The sequence below is a fragment of the Pagrus major genome, chromosome 21 (genome assembly GCF_040436345.1).
Source record: "Pagrus major chromosome 21, Pma_NU_1.0".
NCBI classification, from domain to species: Eukaryota; Metazoa; Chordata; class Actinopteri; order Spariformes; family Sparidae; genus Pagrus; species Pagrus major.
This window is the reverse complement of record NC_133235.1, coordinates 20,562,526-20,584,765: the sequence shown is the minus strand read 5'-3', so window position 1 is coordinate 20,584,765 and position 22,240 is coordinate 20,562,526. Positions and strand designations below refer to the sequence as shown.

Here is a 22,240-nt window from a genome sequence, read left to right as displayed (position 1 = left end):
TTAAATGTGGTTAAGATGGAGCGTCTGTGTTTTATTCTTCTTCGTCCAGCCTGGGTTTTCAGAAGGCAAACAGTCAAGGATTCCTTCTGACATTCCCTTTTGCATGATTGCACATTATCTGGATTGTCCTGTTTTCAAGTTGTTAGAAACATCTTGTTCTTCATATAAAAATCAAAGGTTGAAATCTAGAACAATGGATCAAATTTGATCTGTTCATCACATGTTTTCGCATCACAAGTCTATCTTACTTACAAGTAACTGTCGGATAAAAGCAGTTGAGTTAAAAGCACGATATTTTTCTTTAACAACGAGTATATAGTATAAAGTGGAATAAATTGGAGGTATACGAGTGTTTCCTCCTTCACAATTTTAGGACACAGAGCTTGACAGTTTTAGTTCAGTCTCACAGCCTTTAACGGTGTCAAGTCCTGATGTCGCTGCTATTTTTCACCAAAAAGCTTTTACAAACCCACTCTGTGCTACCAGCCGAGCACCAAATGGCAGACCGATAAAGTTAGCGGCTAGCTAGCGAACATAGCGGAACATTTAGCTGCTACGGAGCCACATATTTTCATCTGGAGATGGTGGAGACCAAAACAGATCTAAAAGAAGAGTGAATATTAGACACACAACTCCAAATTAATGCTGATGTTGCTCCATGTCTGCTGGCAACACATTCACCCTTTCAACACTGATGTGTTCGCAATGTTCCTTTATCTTTTTGCGCTTATTACTAGAAAAGAATAATGTACGATACATTCATCTATTTAGCTAACATGCTAATATGAAGCAAACCTTGGGAAACTTAAATATTTAAATGTATTGTGTTGTTTAAATGTCATTCTTGGAGTTTTTGTTCTTGGAAATTACGTCTGTGATGCTTAAATTACACCTCAATAGATTCAATAAGGGATTTGATGGGATTTAATAAGCGGATTCAATCACATGCTAACGACTCTGACGCTCATGAATGCAAACCTGACAGCTTGCCGCTTCATTCACAAGATTCACTGTCGTCACATGTAAGCCTAGTGTGACTTTACCGTGCCTTTCTATTAGCAGCTACTCATACCTGGCCCGGCAAAGCTCCGATTTACGCTTGCATTACGCTCAGTGAGATTAGGGAATCGAGCGTGTTCAGCTCAGTTGTCAGCTGCCTATATAATTAGTGGCATAATTAAAGGCCTCCATTATGTTCACACTCACAGGAGGCAGAGCAGAGTTGTGGCTTGGAGGCTTGATTTGCCATTCATTCCCGATGGGGGTCTGGGGCGAGATGTAAAAGCTGAATGAAGAAGAGGGCAAAGCGGGGGGATAGTTATCACTTGATTGTCACTGTTGCTACTACTCTGGGTTCTGCTGAGACTCCGTCCTACAATGGATGGTGATTAGGATTGATTTCCTCACCTCAAGGGAAACTGCTCCCCCCGTTTGATCATAAACTAAGCAGAGATTATGAATGTATATGATCCAACAAATACAAAGATTCCTAGATTATGAGCGCAGTGGGAATACAGAAAAAAGATAAGATACAGTAGTAGTGTTTCATCATTCCACCTTGTTCTGGTTCTCTGCCTTTAAACAAGACACCCAGTGTACTATGGCTGCTGCTACACTGCCCCCTTCTGTCTGTATGCATGAACAAAAGTAGACCTGCAACAGCTAACAGTTGTTTCAGGGACCCATTACAAGCTGTATTCATTAAAAACATGCTTTACGTGTGAACACTACAAGTGAATAGAGTCAGTTTTTTTTATTTTAACGAATAGATATCAGCATGAAACTTCCTTAGTCGACTACTTATGTTAAGATGATTATTCTTTGAATCACAAGTTTTCTTATATTTCATGTTTGAATACTCAAATTAGGTCATCTAATTAAACATGAGCTACTTTGCACATACGTTTTTATAGAAATCTGAACTAAAACAAAAAATAAAATTAAACAAATAAATGTATCAAAGCAAAATAACCCCAAATCTTTGTTTTTTCATGCACTAGTCTCAAGTATAACAATGTTTTCACCTTTTAGTGTCTCCCCTTAAGCGTCCAATTTCGAGTCTGTAATAGAGGATTAATATCCTTTACCAGAAGTTTTCAATAAACTTAAAAAAACTGAACTTAAATACTACACAGAAAATGTCTGCACTGATGTCAAGTAGTGGCTCGTGCGCACGTGTCTTAACGTGAGCAGCACAGACAAGTGCACTCTTTTCGGTAGACGAACATGAAAACAGCCTTTTAGTGTCAAACTCCGCACATGCATCATTCTGCACAGTGAAGCTCAAACATCCAAGTAAAGTAACAATAGACGAGAAACGCAATTTTTTTGTTCCAGGTGCAGCATCAGACTGAAGTGGAAGCAGTGGTCCTGAAAACAATGTTGTGTGAATGTTCTCATGCAGTAATGAGACAGCTTCCATTTCCCAGTGCTTCACCGTACTCCACCTCTGCTCTGTCCTCAGTTTGCTGCCTGGGTTGATGCGGTGGTTTTCGTCTTTAGCCTGGAGGATGAGATCAGCTTCCAGACAGTCTACAATTACTTCTTGCGCCTATCCAGCTACAGGAACACAGCTGAGGTCCCCATGGTCCTCGTGGGAACACAAGGTGCCTGCACTACACCTGATATATATGTTTTGTCAGGATATTGCTTCCTCCATACTGGAAATGTGCACGTTCACAGGAACAACTTCGTGTCCTTACATTGTCTTTACACTTAGAAAGTACGATTAAAGGAGACGTCTTTCATATTCGATATTTTTATTATTGTGATGGGTTCTTATGAAAAGACTAAAGCTAATAATGAACTGATCTAGCTAACAAGTATTGTCTGTGTAGCCAAAGCCTGATAGACAACAGCTTATTTCTGTGTGATATAGACCTTTAATGTTGTCCAGAAAGCATTAAAACACATCAGTGAGCCACACTGCTGCACTGGGATACACGTTCCTTCATTAGGATGAACATTTCCATCAATACTTATTGATAGTATTTGGCCTGTGTTCAAAATTAAATTATTTATTTTGATGTTTTTGCTCTTTTTGTGAAATGTGTTGACTGTAGCAAAATTAGAGAATACCACAAGATGAGAATTTTGATTGAATATTTGAGTATTACGTTTTCTCTCCCTCTTAGATGCAATCAGTGCCGCCAACCCCAGAGTGATCGATGACTCGCGGGCCAGAAAGCTGTCAAACGACCTAAAGCGCTGCACATATTATGAGACCTGCTCCACCTATGGCCTGAATGTGGAGAGAGTCTTCCAGGACGGTGAGAGGGGGGTCACAAAAGAGGAAATGGGTTAGACAAGAAGTACCAGTACACTTCACTCATTTACCCCCTACTGGCACATGAGACGTATTTGATCATTTGTCTGTCTTGAACTATATTCTTTCCCTTTGATTGGCGTTGTTTTCATTACTAGAATGATGCTCAGTAGAGCGCATACCTCCGCCAAGGCCCAACAGTCCCCTTTAATTGAATCCAGCCTAATCCAATATCAAATAAAACATCTTTAACCCGCTAGATCCAATTGTACTCACTCATAGATAACAGCCTTGTTTTTTTTTCATCAAGATCCTTGTATCCCTTTATCCGGATCCTCACCAAAAGTTCACGGGGTCTGTTCTAGGCATCCATCCACCATTCAGATTTCGTGGAAACCTGTTCAGTAGTTTTTGTGTAATCCTGCTGACAAACCAATCAACCAGCAAACAAACAAACCCGGGCGAAAGGTAATAATAAAATCTGGAATTATATTGAGAAATTGTTCAGGAAAAAAAGGTGCAATAAAAGTACCAAACATTTAAATGATTCAGCTTCGTAAAGGTGAATATTTGGTCACACATAACCAATTTGAAGATGTCAATGTGGGCGTGGGGAATCGTGATTTGACTATTTGAATATTCTTTGACATTTAAAGATGAAACGATTACCAGTTCCTCAAAAACATTATCATTATTACAGATAATTTGTTGGTTGCAGCCCTCGTTTTCACCCCATCACCTTATTTTCATTCATCACTCAAGGCAAACCCAAAGACCGAACACTAACATCCAAAGCCGAACAATTTCCAATCTGAGTTTGATTGAAAGACTTCAGGAGCTCTTGACAAACTCCTTGAATAATCAAACAGGCAACATTTTGCGTAAATGATGTGAACACAACTAGGCAATGTGCAAAATTAACTCTGCTGTCTTCCTGCCAAATGGCGACCGGCCACTCGGTAGATTATCATTGTTTTTTTGGCTGGTGAGTGAAACAGATCTACCAGCCACTTGAATATTTTACCACCATTTAGTTGGTGGCTGGCGCTAAATGTGTGTCCTGCAACTAGGATGCAGGGCTTTTAAAATTTCCTCCCATTTCAAGAAAAGTGGTCTAATTAGGTTGAAAAGTACTAAACTATGAGGTAATCCATCAGCTGTGCCCTCCTACAAGTAAACACAACTCAACTTCAGTGTCACTCCATTAAACATGAGTATAGTTTGTGTTGAAATTCACTGAAAATGACTATTTTTTTCCTCTTCACTCCGAGCTGTGAAGTACGTCATGCTGTTCATGAGTTATTTCTAACAAAATGTACTAATGCCCATGCAAAGTCGACTCAGGTGGAGTGGTGTACGTACGCGTTAATATTCTTAATGCATTGTGCTCAACATCTCTGATTGGCAGTACACTTTGCGAACATTAACATGCTCTCTTCAATTAACGACGCAACGGGCTTAAATTAGATTGAATACGATTGTCAAACACCGCAGTTATTCATCACCGGAGCTGAAATCATGATGTAAGATTTCATCTCATCAGATGTGGAGCTCCAAGCCAAGTAATATTCAGTTGTGTATAAATGGTGAAACGCCCTCTTAATGCGTCTAAAAAGTATCTGGAAAGTTTTTTTCCCTGAATCCATAATTGAAGTCGTGAAACTGTCATTTGGAAACTTCACATTATCCCCTAAGGCTGCAGCTCCTTTGAAAGCCTGTCATCCCTTCACAAAACATCTGAATATGTATCACAGCGTTCACTTTGCATTTCATTGACTTGATGCACAGGCACGTTGTCTTCCCTCTCTGCCTTAATTGCTTCCTGAAGCCCAATTTGAAATAATTAAAAGAGATGAAGGAGTGTTGGCTGTCTGGAGAAGTCGCTGCGTATCACTCTCGCCTTCTTTCTTTCTCTATTTGCCATGCTGCAGCAGGCAGCCGGGCGTTATGGTCCCAGCTGTCAGCGCAACTTCAAATCATCTCTCTTTCCCTCAGTGCTAATTCACGTCACGCAGCCGGGAACATCACCTCCCTCCCTCCCTCCCTCCCTCCCTCCTTCCCTCCCTCCTTCCCTCCCTCCACCCAGTCCCTCGCTTGAGTAGTGTGCCGTGAATTAAATGACGAGCCGCACCGATTGCATGGCAAATCAGGTTGTTCAGATTATGACAATAGTCTCATTTGACTAACATCACTCTGTAGAGCTCAGTGAATGACAGGAAAAAATTACAAGTATCATTTTGTGTGATTACTTTTTCTTGGAAAATAGAGGTACCTTTTTCTCCCTGGAGATATGTATAATCCACTTTGCAGTATGTTGCTCATTACCTGACTGGAAAACAAATAGCCCGAGGTAGTTGTGATAATGCGCTCACTCTTTGTCTGGCTGGAATTAGCTTTGCTTACTCTGCTGAGCTTCGTTTGATTTATATACTGCTAGTGTTCTGTTTATAAAGACAAAAATAGTATTCTCTCTGTGTTTTTTAGCACTTTATGTAGACTTTATTGAAATGTCTGAATGCACATGTGTACATGCGAACCTATAGACATAAAGACGCCGTTGTTGCCTTTAGTGATGTGTGCTCACATCTACAATGGGCTTAAATCAAGGTTGCAACTGTCATGTTTAAAGGATCTCGTGCTCTCCGGTGGCTCACAAGAAAATCTAGGAAATCAGGCAGATTGAAATTAGGCACACATCACGTTCTGAATTGCCTGATAGAAATATTTTCCTATTTTTGAAGCCGTGTTGGTGTGAGTCCTTTGATGAAGTCATCAGCTGTAGGCTGATATCTGTCTCATTAATGACGTTACCTCTCAGGACGTAAGAAGTACTTGAATCATCTGTGCGTTCCTGGGAGATGGTTTACACAAGTCCCCCATGATGACAGTTGCCAAACAAAGTATTAAAGGAGCAGTGCACCTAAATCATTTCTGGAGGAATGCGCTTTCGTTGAATATTTTACCTGTAACGAGTCATTCTAAGGAGTAAAATTAAAATTAATCAATCAAAATGAGCTTTCGATTTCAATTTTTGAATTAAAAACCAGGATCAGTGATTCTCTGTCTCTTCTCTACCAAAGTCACTAGGGGTAGAAATCATTTTGTACTCAATCATGGAGATCAGCTACCCAATGCATCTTTTTTTAAAACTTTTTTTTAATCGGTGGAAACATATCATTAACAGATACTCAACGTTTCCATTTCCCTCAGTCCAGTGGTTAATAAACAAGAACAAAGAAAAAACTAAACAACAAGCAGTAACCCAGCCAGACATACCACGGTTAGCCAATTTATGAAGATAAACGTATAGAACCAGAGGAATAAATGTGGTATCAGACCAGTCAGCAGACAATAAAAGGGCTAGACAAACAAAGTGTAAGGCTAAGACTCACATTTTCGTATTCAGGTGGTAGCACAGACAGGTTATTGAGACATGAATATGCCTCTGATTGTGAAATTTTCTCAGACTCAAACAATGCATAACATCTTTCAGCCAGGTGAAAACGGTTGGTGTGACGAGAGATTTCCAGGCTAATTTCCGGTCTGAGAGTTTTTTAGATTTTTATTTTCATCAAGATCTTTGCAGTATTTCCTGAGAAATTAACGAAAATGTTGAAAAACGGCCTTGAAACTGAAAAAAAAAAAAAATACATGGATCTGTCCCTTTTATCTGGATTTGCACAAAAAGTTAATGGGGTCTATTGTGGGCCGAGACCCATCTGTAGTTTTTGTGCAATCCTGCTGACAAACCAACCAAGAAGTGGACACAGTGTATAATATACATGCTATTGGATAAACTGACCCATTAAGTGATCACAGGTCTGTAGCATTTAACGCAGTAAGAAGACCTTTAAAGATGACCTTTAAATATGTGTTGCTCTCTATTATCGCATGCATATTGTTGGAACTACTACTGGAAGGTGGCTTTTACACAGCAGTTGAAAAACTACCTGTTTGTCTACTGTGTAGTGATCATTAACTGACTAAAAGCCAAAATACTGTGCTTTCAAAGGAAGATTTCTGTTTGAGCTTATGTTGGGTACATTTATCCACTGTCACTTAACAAGGTAACACAATTAACAACCTACAGATGGTTCTGGTTTCTATGTTCTCTTTTCTTAATTAAACAGCCCCCCAAACCCCCTCAATCACATTTATATCAGCACTTAGCAGCCTTGATGATCAGTCTGTTGCTGTGTCTCTGCCTTTCTCTTCTCCAGTTGCCCAGAAGGTCGTGGCCATGAGGAAAAAGCAGCAGCTCTCAATTGGTCCATGCAAATCTCTCCCTAACTCTCCCAGCCACTCATCAGTCCCCGCTGCATCCATCCCCTCTGTTCACATTAACCAGGTAAGATCCAGATCATCACAGGCGGCACGCTGTTTTTACTTCCTGTTACATCCCGTTGTTACTTTAATATGAATAAGAGCTTGATGCTGTTATGTAAAGGACTCTGCACGCTCGGTTTATGTAACTCTTTTCATAACTCATGATAACTTCTTTTATTACAAGGAGGAATCAAATCTACTGTGTCCTAAATTGACCTGCTTGTTTATTGTTTTCATTCCCTCTACCTTTCTGACTCCCTGACTTTAACTCTCCCTCTCCCCCCCCCCCCTTCTCCTCTGATTCTGTCCGTTCCTCTTAATCTCTCTCGCTCCCCAGGCGGCCAATGGTGGGGGTGCATTCAGCGACTACTCCTCCTCTGTTCCCTCCACCCCCAGCATAAGTCAGCGGGAGATGCGCATTGAGACCATCGCTGCCTCCAACACGCCCACGCCCATCCGCAAGCAGTCAAAGCGCCGCTCCAACATTTTCACAGTAAGTATGCGACAGCTGATGCAAAGCAACACCCACTCACACTACTAGGAGGCATGTTGCCAAGCACACTTTGTCCACCAGAGGGAGACAGGTAGCTCGAAAAATGCATCAGCTCTCCTGCCTCCGATGCAGGCAAAGAAAAGCGTCTTGTTCACACAGCACAATGGGCAAAGGAGAATAAGACTAAATAGAAATTATATTAGATCCCCAAAATGCTCCAAAAAAATCTTCTTCTTTAAAGCAAATATCAAAGATAAACACTGTGGAAAAAAAAAACTCTTTTTCATGTCTTTTTTTTCTTTTCTAATTGGATGTAGTAAGTGCACATGGATTAAGTTTCTCATCTCACCCATGACGAACTCCAGGCCCTCTGCACTGTCTAAATCTTTGACCTCCCTCCCTCCCTCCCTCCCTCCCCCCCACCCCTCTTATTTTTACTAGATCCTTTCTTTGCAGTGACCTCCCTTCTCCTGCCCGACCAAGCTAAACAAAAAAGTCCGAGCCAGCCAATGCCCTGTTTACACGCTGCTAATAACGCATGCCCCGCATCCTCCAACACGCCAGCTCAACCAGCCACTAACCACCTCGTTGAGCCTAGATAACTCCCCCGATCCTCACCCCCTCACTTACTTCTACTTGTCTGGCCCAAATCCTATCTCGAGATTCACACCAGTATCCCGACCCCCTGTCTGCCTGCTCTTTACCCCATGTCCTGTCATATTTGCTCTAACCATGTGTGCACTAACCACTCTAATTTCCTTAGCTGTCCTAAGCTTGTCTTTTACTTGTAGCCTCTGCCCTCTTCTTCTACCCAGCCTGCTCCCCCCTCTCCTCCTCTCTCCTCCCTCCTACACCAGCCTTCTTCTTTGCTGCTAAGCCTCTCCTAATCTCACGTAGCCAGACCTCGGCCTCTTCGAGCTCAGGGAGGAGGAGGTTTTGTAGAAATGCTACCAAAAATGGTGTTGTTCTTCTTTCAAATCAATGAAATAATTCCACGGAGAGCTTGTTTGTACCTCCCATAAAAATCCGTGGTGTGTTTTTTCAAACTAACCGAACGGTTGAGTCAGCTTTTCCAAAGGTTTTTCAACTTTTCTTCTTTTATTTTTCGCCAGAACTTTGTGAGTCTCATGAGGCAGAGATCAGGCTATGTGAGATTAACCTCCCTCACCTCTAAAAAGTCCCTCGTCCTCCACCTGTCTCCCCCCTCTCACTTCCTTCCTCTTCCTTCTCCTCTCCCTCATCTTTTTCTAACTAACTCCTTCTCTAACTTCCCTATCTATCCCCCCCCCTCCTCCTTCTATTTCCTCCTACTGCCTTCACCCTGTTACCCCAGCTGCTGTGGAAGCCGCAGGCTTTGTGGCCTCCGAGCAGTACAGGCTGTGTGCTAGCTCCCCTTGTTGTCTCCCTTCCCCCCTGCTAGGTAGTGACTAACCATGTCCACCAGAGAAATGAGCCTCTCCCCGTCCGCGTCATGGAGATGCCGAAGCACGCCACCTACCCAGTGTGGGTGCCGGAGTGGCAAGCCGAGCGGGAGTTTCAGCTCATGACCTTCTGAGGAGCAGCGTGCCGAGGGTGGGAGGAGGGAGGGCGAGGGAGGAGAGAAGGAGGAGATGGAGGAGGAGGAAGCAGAGGAAGGGACGGAAAGTTAACGGGGCGACATTTCTTCAGTGACACTTGAAGAGCGCGATGGGCTAAGGAGAGGAAGACTCGCAGTGCCAACCCTTTTTTTTGCCATTTTCCAAAACAACAGAAAGAGAAAATATTTCATCAACAGTATCGAGGATGTCCCTTTCCTAGCTCTGTCCGTTTTCAAAACAAATTGACATCTGTGTTAGTTCTCGAAAAAGTCCGGCTGCCATTCAAAGAGCCTGTCATGTTTTTTAGCCACACTCCTGTAAGTAGTTCACTCTATGTTGATTTTTTGGGAGTTTCAAGAAAAGAAAGACAATATGCCTTAATGTCATCAGTAGACGAGCTTTGACAGATCGATATCAGACTCACTTTTAGTCATTACACACAAGGTATTTTGTTCTAATGTCACAGTGGAGAAAAATGCTGCAGGAGAATAATCTAGTCCAGTTGTAATCAGATATAAAAGTAATATTTGTCACATTTGTGGCACTGGCATTGGGACTCTTGAAATTAAGAAAAATTCTTAACTCAGTTTTAATCTGATTACAAAAATATCAGATGTAGTTTATCAGAAAAGCCCCTTGAAAAAAAAACTTTTTTAAAATAATGCATTGTTTTTTTTTTTTTTTTAAAGTTTAGTGAATAAAACTCAAAGCTTTACTACAGAAGATCTTATCACGCCGTCTCTTCACCGCCCTCACAAATCAATTTCACCAATCTCACCACTCACAGTCATTTCAAGCCAGTATTTACCATAACTGTCCTTGGCCACTAGGTGTCAGCGCAGTACACATATTCTTTCCTAGTGCTTCCATGGTCAATAACTCCAAACAATCTGTTTTGTAATCTGTCTGTGGTTCCCTGATGTCTTCAGGCTGTCTCTGTCCCTTTTTGTGTTGAAAAGCACACTGTTTAGGAATTTAGACAAACAACGCGCCATTTTTTATACTTAATTCCATCCCACTCATCCATCCATATTCATTTAATCCATTTATTAATGTCGGCCATTTGTTGTTTCCCTTTTTTTTTTTTTTAGTCCCTTGACTTGTTACTGGACTCCACCTAAACATAACCAAAACAAACAAACATAAAAAAAAAAATAACCATTTGACACTGTTTTTCAATATTTGCAGATTTGTGCTTCTGTTTCCAACCTTTCTTCAACAAAAAGGGCTTTCCAACTCCTTCCGAATTAGAAGAGCATGATGGCTTAAAAAAAAAAAAAAGAGTCCCCCTGCTTTGCCAATCCTGATAGAGAAGAGATTATTTATTGAGGACTTGCTTTACCCTAGGTGCTTTACCGCATTTAGGGTAATGCATGGAACTTGCACTAAACGGAAACCATAGGACTTAGCGTCTAACGCTGCCTAAACTCGAGTCCATTTGAGTGTTTGAGCGCACTCAAAACTAGACTGTCGAATATCACGAAGTGAGACAGACTGTAGGGACTCTTCTGGAAATGCCCCGTCCACCTCCCCTGACCCCAACCAACCAACCAACCCCCCTCCCCCACCCCCAAACTCTCATTCAGACATCCCATAGATAAACACGCTGTACAGTCAAGTCACTCTTGGAACTGTTAATCCAGCCACCCAAAGGACTTTCCTTACATGACATCACACTGCCTTTTGCCATAAATGAGGACTCAAGGACTAGAGGTGCCAAGTTGTCTTTTTTTGTTCTTCCTTTTAGATTTTTCCTACATTCATTTGGTCCGGTTTTTATTTGATTCCTTCTTATATTCCAGCAAGTTTTTGAAGTATTGAATGGAATTGAACATGTGGTATAAATGTATTATCATAGAGGTATTTTAGATCAGAGTAACTTTGGGTAATTTTATGAAGGCCTTCATAAAAATCAGGGTAGAGAGAGAGGGTTTATATACAGAGAGATATTATGCTGAACGTTGCCAACAAATGAAACTGGGTTGCACCGACTTGTATGAATGTAGTTAAACTTAACATTTGTTTTCCTTTTTATTTATTTTATTTATTTTTTGCACATTCAATTGTTTCTTTTGAATTCATTTATTTATTTTTCATTTTTCTCAATTTAGGTTTGGTACAGAGATTATGAACTCTTGCATAATCGCTTTTCTATCATGAACGGATTGACGAAAAATATAGACTGCTGTATATCTTGTATTGTATTTTATTTACAATGGTACTCTATAAAAAGTACATACATATAAGGAGTATATGAAATAATGCCTTTATTGTCCATCCTATATTTTGTGGGAACTGCAATGTTTGGCTCAATCTGTTGAATATTTTGAAGTGAATTTGTGACTTGCTTTGTATGGTGTCTGTATAGAAGCTAAACAAGTCATCATTAAAAAAAAATAAAATGTTGGAAAAAATATAAACACCAGAGTTGGTTTACTTGAACTCAGACTCTACCTCTTCTCCATTGGTGACTGGACATTTCTCATGTTCTGAGTGAGACCATACACACTCATGTCTGTCCCTCTCATCTCTTTATTTGTTTTGGGGTGGGAAGTTTAACTGATTTATTCCCATGCAAGGTTACTGTCTAACCATTTTCTCCTCACAGGCATGACCAGAAATTGAAATGTTGATGTGGTTTTGCTTTTTTGATGCTGAAACTGTTTGATATTTTTATGTTCCACCAGGTTTTGCAGGTCGGAGGAAGTTACTTGTACTGAAGTCTTTTTAAAAATAACCCTTTTTTCCTTTTCTCCCTTTAACCTGTAATGATTTAACATGCAACAATAGCCTGTATCAGTGCGACTATGCTAAAGGCACAGCTGAAGCTACACTGGTATAGCAGCAGTTGGTCTGCAGGTCCACTAAGGGCCCGCTCTGGGTCTCAAACAGAGGGAAGGATCCCCCCACAAAGGGTTTCAGGGCTGAGTCATGACTCAATGTGTGGTCGTCCTTGGTCTCCTCTGTGTTGAAATGTGTCTAGTGTGGTCTTGGTTTGGTCTCTTTTTTAATTTTTTTCTTTTGGACTTGCACGTCGGTGTTACTGCTGTTTGTTACGCTGGTCTGCTTGTCTGTTTAATTTCGAGCTTCTTTTTGAGACTTTTATTTTGCAACGTCGAAGTTTCTCCACATGAAACGCTCCAAAACACAAAACCCCTCACCTCACGTCCCCCTCCACTTCTGACCCCCAGTCTCTCTCCCTCACACACACACCCCAACATACCCAACCACGCCCAAAACCTCACCTCCTCCTCACACCCCACAGCTCTGCTTCGCCGTCAGTGTGTCGCCTCAGTTGCTGACTGACTTTCTTGTTTTCTTGCAGTCTCGGAAAGCCAGTGAACAGGCAAAGAGCGTTGACAGTAAAACAGACAGCATAGGCAGTGGGAGGGCCATACCTATCAAACAGGTAAGCAGTTTTTCCTCATTTTTAACCTACATTTCTCATAGTTACCAGGTAAGTATGATTCCCTTTTGTGTCACGAGTTGTTCTTTCCTGTTCAACACTGATTTGCTGTGTGTTCAAGATTAGTGGATAGGCCATAGAGTCATGTCTTACTGTAGCCACTAGATGGCGACATAACACAACATAACAAGGCAGAAAGGCCAGAAGGCAGGGGTTCAGACATAACATCAGAGAGGTTATTAGCAAAGAAATGTTCCTGTTTGTCCGTGCAAATCACCTATCAAATTAAAAGTATATTGTTTTTGATATTTAAAGGCACAGTCGGTCAGTGTCTGCAGATAAATTCACGCATGCAATTGAAAAGTTATCTTAACATTTTGTGTGTTTTTAAAATGACCATAACTGCAAATTTAGGGCTGTTTAAAAATGTTTTTTCGTTGGTGTTTAGTTTAGTTATTGTGCAGCATAAGTCTCAATATTTAAAGCCGTGTCAATCCAGTTAGGAGAGATGATTCCTGCGATCATTCGGAATAATAATCCTACATTGCACCTTCTAACATACAAACTCTCTGTCCCAGTGGACACGATGTTGTTATTATTGCTCATCATTGTGTGCTGGTCGTATTTTTGAATGAATTTTCATTCATGCATATCATTATAATCAACTTGGACAGCTATGATTAGCTGGAATTTTCATTAGCTGTCCAAATAGGCATAATTTTATTGAGCCTGATTATTTTTGTTAATCTTGCAATCTAATCTAATTTAATCCAACCAAATTCCCCTGCTGGAAATTTCAAAAAGGGTTTATTTTACCTTATAATTTCTTATGCGAAGCTACATGTAATACTCCCTGATACTGTGGTGATTTGTGTTTTAATATAGTTACAATTTTCTCCATCTTGATATATATATATATTTTTTTTTAAAAGATTTTCTTTATTATAGTTCTCCTTTATGTATTCATGCATTGCTTTAAAGCACTACTTGGGTGAGGAGCACTGAATTACACCTCTGAGCACGGATCATTTCTAAAGGTCCGACTGTAACCGAAGGAGAAGTAATTGACACATTGATTGGTAATCACTCGTGATTATACGAGGGCTTTTGAAAACGGGTCAGCATCCTTATATTATCCTCTTTACCTGCAAATGATAGGAGATAATGTCCCTTTTTTCTTTTTTTTTAAATGTTGAACCTTCTCATTCCCTTTTAGAGGGAAATTGCTATTAAGGCTTTGGTCCGGCTGAAATAATGGCAGGGTGTCGCTTCCAAACCCCCTCACTGAATCAGAAAATAAAGCTGAAGAGGAAACCAGTTTTACAGATATCTATCGGGTTGATCCGTCTGTCACATTTCTTTTCCGCCATAGATTTTAGCAGAAGAAGAGCTACATTATGTTTTTATTTTTGCACAACGCACTGGAAAATATATAAAATACACCCCAGAAAAAAAACATAGAAATGCAAAACTTCATGGTGGCCCTTCTCCAAACGCATCCTTTCTATTTTATCTCTTGGCTTTTATGTAGATTAGTGTAATTCCCAGCAGAAACTGGCAAATCTGATGAGTGCAGGTGAGCAGGAAGAAAGAATCCCCTCTGAGCAATCTTTACTGTAAACTCACCCATTCTTACCCAATACATTACAGGGAGCACCCCTCTAAAGTCCAGGTTTTCCCTGAGTATCATGGCAACTTTTGACAAGATAAACCACCCCCCTCTTTATCTACAAAGGTTTTTTTTGTGGAGTTTGTGAAGGGAGGCACAGAGGGGGTGACTAGCTGATCTCCAGGCCAGTCAAATGCACAATCAAGGAGATCAAAGTGTCAATGTGTGCTTAATTACCATTCCCCACCACCCCTCCACCTCACCCCATCGGGCCAAATTACACACCACATGCCCCCCCCTTTTCCTCCGTCCCCCCTCCCATCTATAAAAATAGTGAGTGAGGATAACAATGCACTCAGGAGCTGCTGGCGGCTCCTCAGCAGTGGGTGCATTCTTGCCCCATCATCGACCCCCCCCCACCTCACCCCAAACCCAACACACACACACTTCCCCCCCCTCCTTGTCCTCACAAAGGGCCGGCCTATCAGTCAGGCACAGTGGCAGGATGCAGCTTTCCTCCCGGTCGCCTGACAAAAGACGGGACAGACACTATCTCCTCTGAGGAGATATGACAATTGTGTGGACACAGAGAGCGCGTCTGACGATCGGCCTGTTTCCTTATGTCGCACAGGCTGAACACACTCATCTTCTTTGTGTGTGTGTGTGTGTGTGTGTGTGTGTGTCTCAGTGTTGCCATGTGATGTCAGACTATCACATAAAAAGAGCAGACTGCTCAATGTGGCAAAGATTGAACAATTATGCTAAATTATCTGGAATCGTTTGTCAAGCGTCCAGTTGAAAGATACATCACAGCCAACCGTTCAAATAAAACAGAAAAATTAGTCGGCACGTGTAAAGATTTTCACATTATTGTCTCGGTATCTTTATCGATCTGCTTCACAGCTCTGATAAATATTTGAAGCTCGGCACTGATTGCGTGTATAGATTTATTTATGCTCCAGTAAGGCCACGAGATGAGCAACATATTTGCTTGTAAAACATGCATTATAAAGTCGCCAGAGGCCCTGTGACTGGATCATTTGCTTTGTATGATTAGAGAGCCATTTAAAAAGTGTTTACAGTTCTTTTATCGACCAAATTGAGGAGAGTCTGGGTAGTCAGCAACTTATTGATTGAAGGACACAATGTCTCTTCCTGAAAAATCATCACGAGTATCAGTAGTTACAAAAGAGCTAACCAAGGCTTTCTCATATGAAAATATCACATTTATATTACAACTCATTGTATGACTTTTACGTTTGTGCAAGGTTTTTTTATTAGTGACTAATGACTATATTTTGTAAGTTAAGGAAGAGCACCACAAATCTTTTTGTCTGTTGGAAACACAAAAGACATGTGGCTTCACTTGACATGATCCACATTTGATTTCACATTGATCATGCCTTAATTGGTTCACAAAGTTGATTTCTTTTTTAAAAAATGAAAAATTACAAAAACAAGTTTAACATTCAATCAAAAAATAAGAAAAACATTAAGAACACGTGCTGTAGCCTCATACATTAGATTTAACTGGATTTGTGCTTAGCTTTGCTAGTACTTTAAGTGATAAAAAGAAATTATATTAAATTATAATGGGTTAAACCATAATTAAGACTATACTTAATATATAAAACCAATATTATTTTCCTTTTTTCCCTTTTCTGCCCTCAAGGACGAGAGAGTTTAAGCTTTAGCAACAACCAGGCATCGTTAATGCTGGTCTGTTTCTCAGCGGCCTCTGAAAATGACTTTTAGATACGATTTTAAGATAATATCAAAAAATATTATTCTAAACTCTGTAACTTCAAGATTCAAGCCTCTATTTTCATAGTGGAAAAGCATCTCCCCGAGCCACAAAGTAAAGAATATAAGATAAAAGAACAATAAAAATGTTTCCAAAAGAATAAAATAGACATTTTAAGGCTGGTTGACACTTATTTCTTCTGCGAAATAGAATAAAATAGTTAAGTAATTGACATGTGCTGACATACAAAGTTATCTGTAATAGTTGCAGATTATTTAATGGTCTTGTTAGAGAAAAGTGGAGTTAGCTGAGTAGATTTTAAAGGAAATGTTTGAGGTCCTGCTCCAGTAAGAAGCTATAAACAGGCTGTTTTTGGGATGAAATATGAAGAACACCTAACTCCAGAGTCCCAGCATGCTGCCAGCAGTCAGTATTTGCTTCCTCAGATGAGTCAGGGTTGGGATTAAGATGATTGTCGGCAAACAGCCTGGTGCCCAGGTCACCGAGGGTCAGCTCTGCCTGATGTGTTAATCAGGATTAAAGCCTGCAGGATGGGCATGGCTAGCAAAATACTACCCCCTGCACCCCCTCTCCTCTTTTCAGCTCACATACACACACACAGGCCCTGGCTGTAAAAGCACAAACATCGCCCCTGCTTAATCCCCTAATTAAGCGTGCCCCTCCTCACTATTTAACCCCAGAGAGCCTCCTGGCCCTTGCACTCAGCAGCGTTTGGTCACCTCCAGCAGAGGAACTGCATTGTTTACCAGTGGATTTACTCAGCAGATAAGGAAACCATCTGAGGCCCCTAAAAGGCCCCCGCAAGATAAAGTAGAATAGAATAAGAGCTGAGTGGGCTTTGAAGAGGGGAGATCACACTCCCTAATCCCAGGATTGAGAGGTCTTCCAGAGTTCAGCATGTTATGTGTATGAATGCAGGGAGGAGGTCTGGCAAATTGGATTGTCTCTCTCTCTCTCTCTCTCTCTCTCTCTGAATGGTCTCTGTGCCAGAGGAACTTGGCCAACTTTGGAGGTTCAAGTGGTCACAATAGAAAAACTAACACGTCATTAAAGCTTTCAGCCAACAAATTAGAATAAAGAATGAAAGTTTAAGGGGATTTAATTACACATTTTTATGTATATCAAATCATTTCCATACTGTGTCATAATTGATGCGCGTTTGCTTTGCGACTCGCACAAAGAAAATGCTCATACCAATCTGTAATAACCATAATAATGCTGTGTTATGGTATTTAACATCCATAATGGCTCATATCATCCACCACGCTGCTTTGAGAGGAGCATATGCTCACCGTGATGCCTTGTCTCTTACAGGGAATCCTTCTGAAGCGAAGTGGCAAATCCCTCAACAAGGAGTGGAAAAAGAAATATGTCACGCTGTGTGATAATGGCGTCCTTACTTACCACCCCAGTTTACATGTGAGTATCAAACCCCCCCCCCCCCACTTCTTCTTCCTTTCCCATCTCTTTTCCAATTGGCTTTATGTGCTTGTTACACTACTGTTTGTACTCTCGGGGTGCTGCTGGAGGTTTTAATGTTCGACTTTTTCTCTTGATGCGATTACATTTACTGCCACAAACTGGATTACAAACCATATAGGCCCATGATTTCCCACAGAGACTTATATAATAGCTATATTAGCTGTGACTTAGTATTAAGAAACAGGGTGCCCCAGTGGTCATCTCTACGTTCAAACCCCTCCCCTCCTGTGGCGCCCATCCCCGGTGCCGGCTAATGGAGACATGCCTGTGCTGCTGCGTGCCCGCCGCGCCCAGACTCCACGCTGGCTTGTATTTATAATGGTTCTCACTGCATGGCAGCAGAGCCTGACCAGCCTCCCACATCCATCTTTGTCAGAATCCCGCTGGGCCGCTAATACCTCTTAAACACTCGGCTGGCTGGCAGCTCAGGAGCCGGGTGCCACTGTCAGGAACGCCCGTCTTTTTTAAAAATCCCTTCCCATCACTCCCTGACTCCCCCAAGCCTGTATGTGTTTGAGATGTTTCGGTAATTTGAGGTAAATAAAATATATGAGCAACACCTTGGGGAATGCTTTATATGAAGATCCTTGATATAAGCGTTAGTTAAGAGGAAGTACGGCCCTTATAAGACATTATAAACGTTAATAATAGCATCATAAACATGTTGATTGTTACATTATAAGGTTTATAAGCACTGCTTAATAACAGAGCCAATACCCCTTTCAGACTGGACAAAAAGCCCACTAACACCCATTAACATCTGGCTTTTGTCTTCAATGTGAATGTATACAGTCAACATTTAGTCCAGCGTCAAATGACTCTGCAGGTGTCACAGGTATCAATCGGCTCCAGCTCCAATCGGCTGCGATGAAAACACCCGGGTGGACATGCTAATTTTCGCCCCTTGTCAGGCAAGGGCACATTAAAGCTAAGGACACTGGCTTGTTAATGCTTTGAAAGAGAGACTGAAGTAAAAGATATTAAAAAAGTAACCACTGTTACACTGTCGGTGGCTTCCTTGTCAACAGAGGTGATAAAGAAGCGCGATGTCTCACTCATTAGCAAATTGCGTTATCAGCTCCAGAAAAAACAATGAGTCTAATTCAGAATGTTACTAATAAAGACTTTTCAGAAAGAAGCCTGACGAGCTGCTGCTTTCTACTTGTTTTTCTGCCGCGTTTGTGATGACACACAAGTCTTAAATCTCACTAACAACAACAACACAAAGATTGTCACATAACATACACCTCCACAAATTCAAAAAGAGAGCATTTCAGGGCATACAAATCAATGACAGAACATTTATTATAATGTTGGTTACAGTGTTCATAGTCTTAAAGGGGCACTATGTTTTGGAGAAGAAATTCAAACTCAGAATTTTAATATTTACATTATTATTGAGGTAATAATACAAACTGAAAAAATATCTATTTTTTTCTATATCTGAATAAACAAGCTGTTCTCAGAGGAAAATAAGGTCCCCAGAACACTGTTCGAAGATAGAGAGGTGGCAGGGTCCACCGAATATAAACAAAGTGAAACTTATTCTCCTTCTTAGTTGTGTTGTCCTTTAAGGTCAGGTTGTTAATTCAGTCATGAAAACGAAGAGAGTTTGTTTATTTAGTTTGTTGAGGCGTAATCAGATCTTTCTCTTCTGATTATTTTTTTTAAATCTTAATAATTAAGACATGCATTTTCTTTAAATCTGGCTAAGACATAATTCTCCTCCTTAAAGAGCTCAAACATATCACATTCATACAACCCAAATAAATCAGGGCTCCTCCGCTGTGGTTCCTGGGTAGCTCACCTGAAAGAGCACTTGCCCCTAAGGGTCCTGCAGTGGTCTCAGCCTTCTGCTCGACAAAAGCCAATAAAAAATAATCTTTTTAAAATTGTGAATAAGTGCCTTGTAAGAATTTATCAATCTTAATAAGGCATTGTTCTCAGTTTTTATTCGGTAACTGCAAAAAGAGTACTTAACTGCTTATAAATGCATTATTAAGTATGTATTGATCTCAATAATGCAACAAACATGCTCAGTAAAGACATAATACTGACTAGGTAAGCTAATTGAAATGTGCCTGTAATGCTTTTATAAACATTTTAAGAAGCTCTTAAGGCTCATATTAATGTTCTTAAGCAGTCTGTGTATATACAACGTCTAGAAGTGCTTATAATGTCTTATAATATAACATTACATGTGTACTATTGCAAATATTAACAGTCTTCTTAATTAATCATTTTATAAGGGCCTCATTAGCTATTAATGCTTATTAAAAGGACCTGAATATAAATAGTTACCCCACCTTGTGTCTAAGGAAGCAGCTCAAACTTTGAACACAAGCCCAACAGTTTAGACGTGAACCTTGTGTGTGGCCTTGTTGCACTGACAGTGTGTTAGTGGTTTAATTTACAAGCGGTTATTAGCAGAGCAATGCTGTGCTACAGTGATGTATGTAATTGAGTGAACAGGCCATCTCTTGATCATTACAGCTATTACAGGTCATCGGGGCAATCTATGAATCTATGAATCTGTTGACTTACGGAGGGAGGTGAAGTCGGGGAGACAGTTACATTAGCGCGGTAACAGCTCGAGCTCATTTTGAGCAGTGGAGCAGAGAAGGAGTAAGAAAGGAGAAAAGAGAGATTGAGGAAAGGGAAGGGAAGGGAAGGAGAGAGGGAGGGAGGCAGACTGAGAGAGTGGAAGAGGGGAACCTTTAATTTCGCAGTCAGCCAAGCCATCCACACAATCACCTTCTGTTAATTCTATCTGCTACATCAATTAAATTGTTTGTAGAAACTAATTGAATGTGGCTTAATCACACATCTTAATAGCTTTGCACGCTTCGATCTGGCTGTTAATTCCAGCAATAAAATGAAATGAGAGCGCTCACTGGGTAATTAGCGAGGAGGCTTGGGAAAGAAATGAGTGCTTTATGACACGGTAATAAAGCGAAGGAGCCGGTGGGGGGACGGCAAAGGCCGAGCTCGCCTCTATCTGGGTCTTTTTTCTGCTGAGCCCGATGATTTTCACCTCGGCTTCCCACATTTGGGCAGTAGTCGCTTTAAACCAAATCAAATGCCCAAATTGAAAGAGAATGAGACTGTTTGCATTCATTAAGCCTAACATCTCGCTGTTTGGAGAGACGGCGTGGGCACAGGTGATGTATAATGGCTTTACAATCATTTTTCCACTATCACACACCCTTAGCGGAAGGTCTGAGATGGGTTGTGACTAATGGGGATGGAAATTGAATAGCCTTTTAATTTGTTTTTCTTCCATAATTCCTGGATTCTTGTTGGTCTGCTGTGTATAATCAGGTCCATGAATCGAGGGAAATATTTGAAAATGTCTGGACTTTTACTTGAGTAGCGTGCAGACCACTGACAACTATTGTCATGTTCTTTTTGTCACTTTCTACAGGACTACATGCAGAATGTTCATGGGAAAGAGATTGACTTGCTGAGGACAACGGTCAAGATTCCCGGGAAGCGACCCCCCAGAGCGGTGGCCACCGTGGCCCCGACTGCTAGTCCCAAAACCAACGGGCTGACCAAGGACCGCAGCACCTTGCAGCTGGGCATCGGAAACACAGGTACCATTTCCTGTCCTTATTATAAGGCTAAAGGTCAGAGTAATACAAGTGCTGTGCTTGTTTTGCAATTTAGATATTTAAGATACAAGTTAACGTACAATTAACTATATTCACTGTATTTTATATATTCTGACATGACTGCAAACACATTATTGAGTGATTCTACTGGAGTATGATTGGTACCTTTCTATACTGTTCGGGCTTCAAGTCAAGTTTTTAGTTGTGGTCAGAAAACATAACCTAAAAAAGTGGTTTGGGAAGTGGCTGCACACTCGTTCAAGGATCTTCTAACACTGATAAAAACAATGCATTTTGCTTAGTGTTTCGTGAAGCTCATAAAATCATAAATGTGCTTTGGAAGGTTCAATATGTGAAAACAACAGTCTTGACTTCAGACAGTTTATTGTTATCAATGCAGACGTCATCAAAATAGAAATACAAGATATAAAGATGCCTGTTTGTGAGCCCGATAAAGTTGCTTTCATCAATATTAATAAAAAATCCTGGATTGTATATTTTTGACTTGTGGTTCAACTTCTTTGACTACATGTTCAGAGGGGTGGGAATCTGTGTTTCAGTGCTTTTTTGATTTCTATACATGATTTATTTGTTCTGACTGCGTGACTACTTGCAACTTTTAAATAGGGCTGCGTCTCACGATTTTGTTCATTATAAATTAATCAGCCGATAATTGTCACGATTGATTGTTTAGTCTTTAAAA

At 40.7% G+C, this 22,240-nt stretch overlaps 1 protein-coding gene across 1 annotated transcript in view; it reads left to right on the top strand.

Annotated features, from left to right (window-relative positions):
• The window catches only part of agap3 (ArfGAP with GTPase domain, ankyrin repeat and PH domain 3), a 130,506-nt gene that overhangs the window by 66,971 nt on the left and 41,295 nt on the right, over positions 1-22,240 (top strand). The window contains exons 5-11 of the mRNA XM_073491262.1: positions 2,465-2,606; positions 3,135-3,269; positions 7,486-7,613; positions 7,929-8,084; positions 12,987-13,070; positions 17,756-17,860; positions 21,348-21,519. Of these exons, the coding sequence (XP_073347363.1) occupies positions 2,465-2,606; positions 3,135-3,269; positions 7,486-7,613; positions 7,929-8,084; positions 12,987-13,070; positions 17,756-17,860; positions 21,348-21,519 (922 nt within the window). The remainder of the gene's footprint in view (positions 1-2,464; positions 2,607-3,134; positions 3,270-7,485; positions 7,614-7,928; positions 8,085-12,986; positions 13,071-17,755; positions 17,861-21,347; positions 21,520-22,240) is intronic.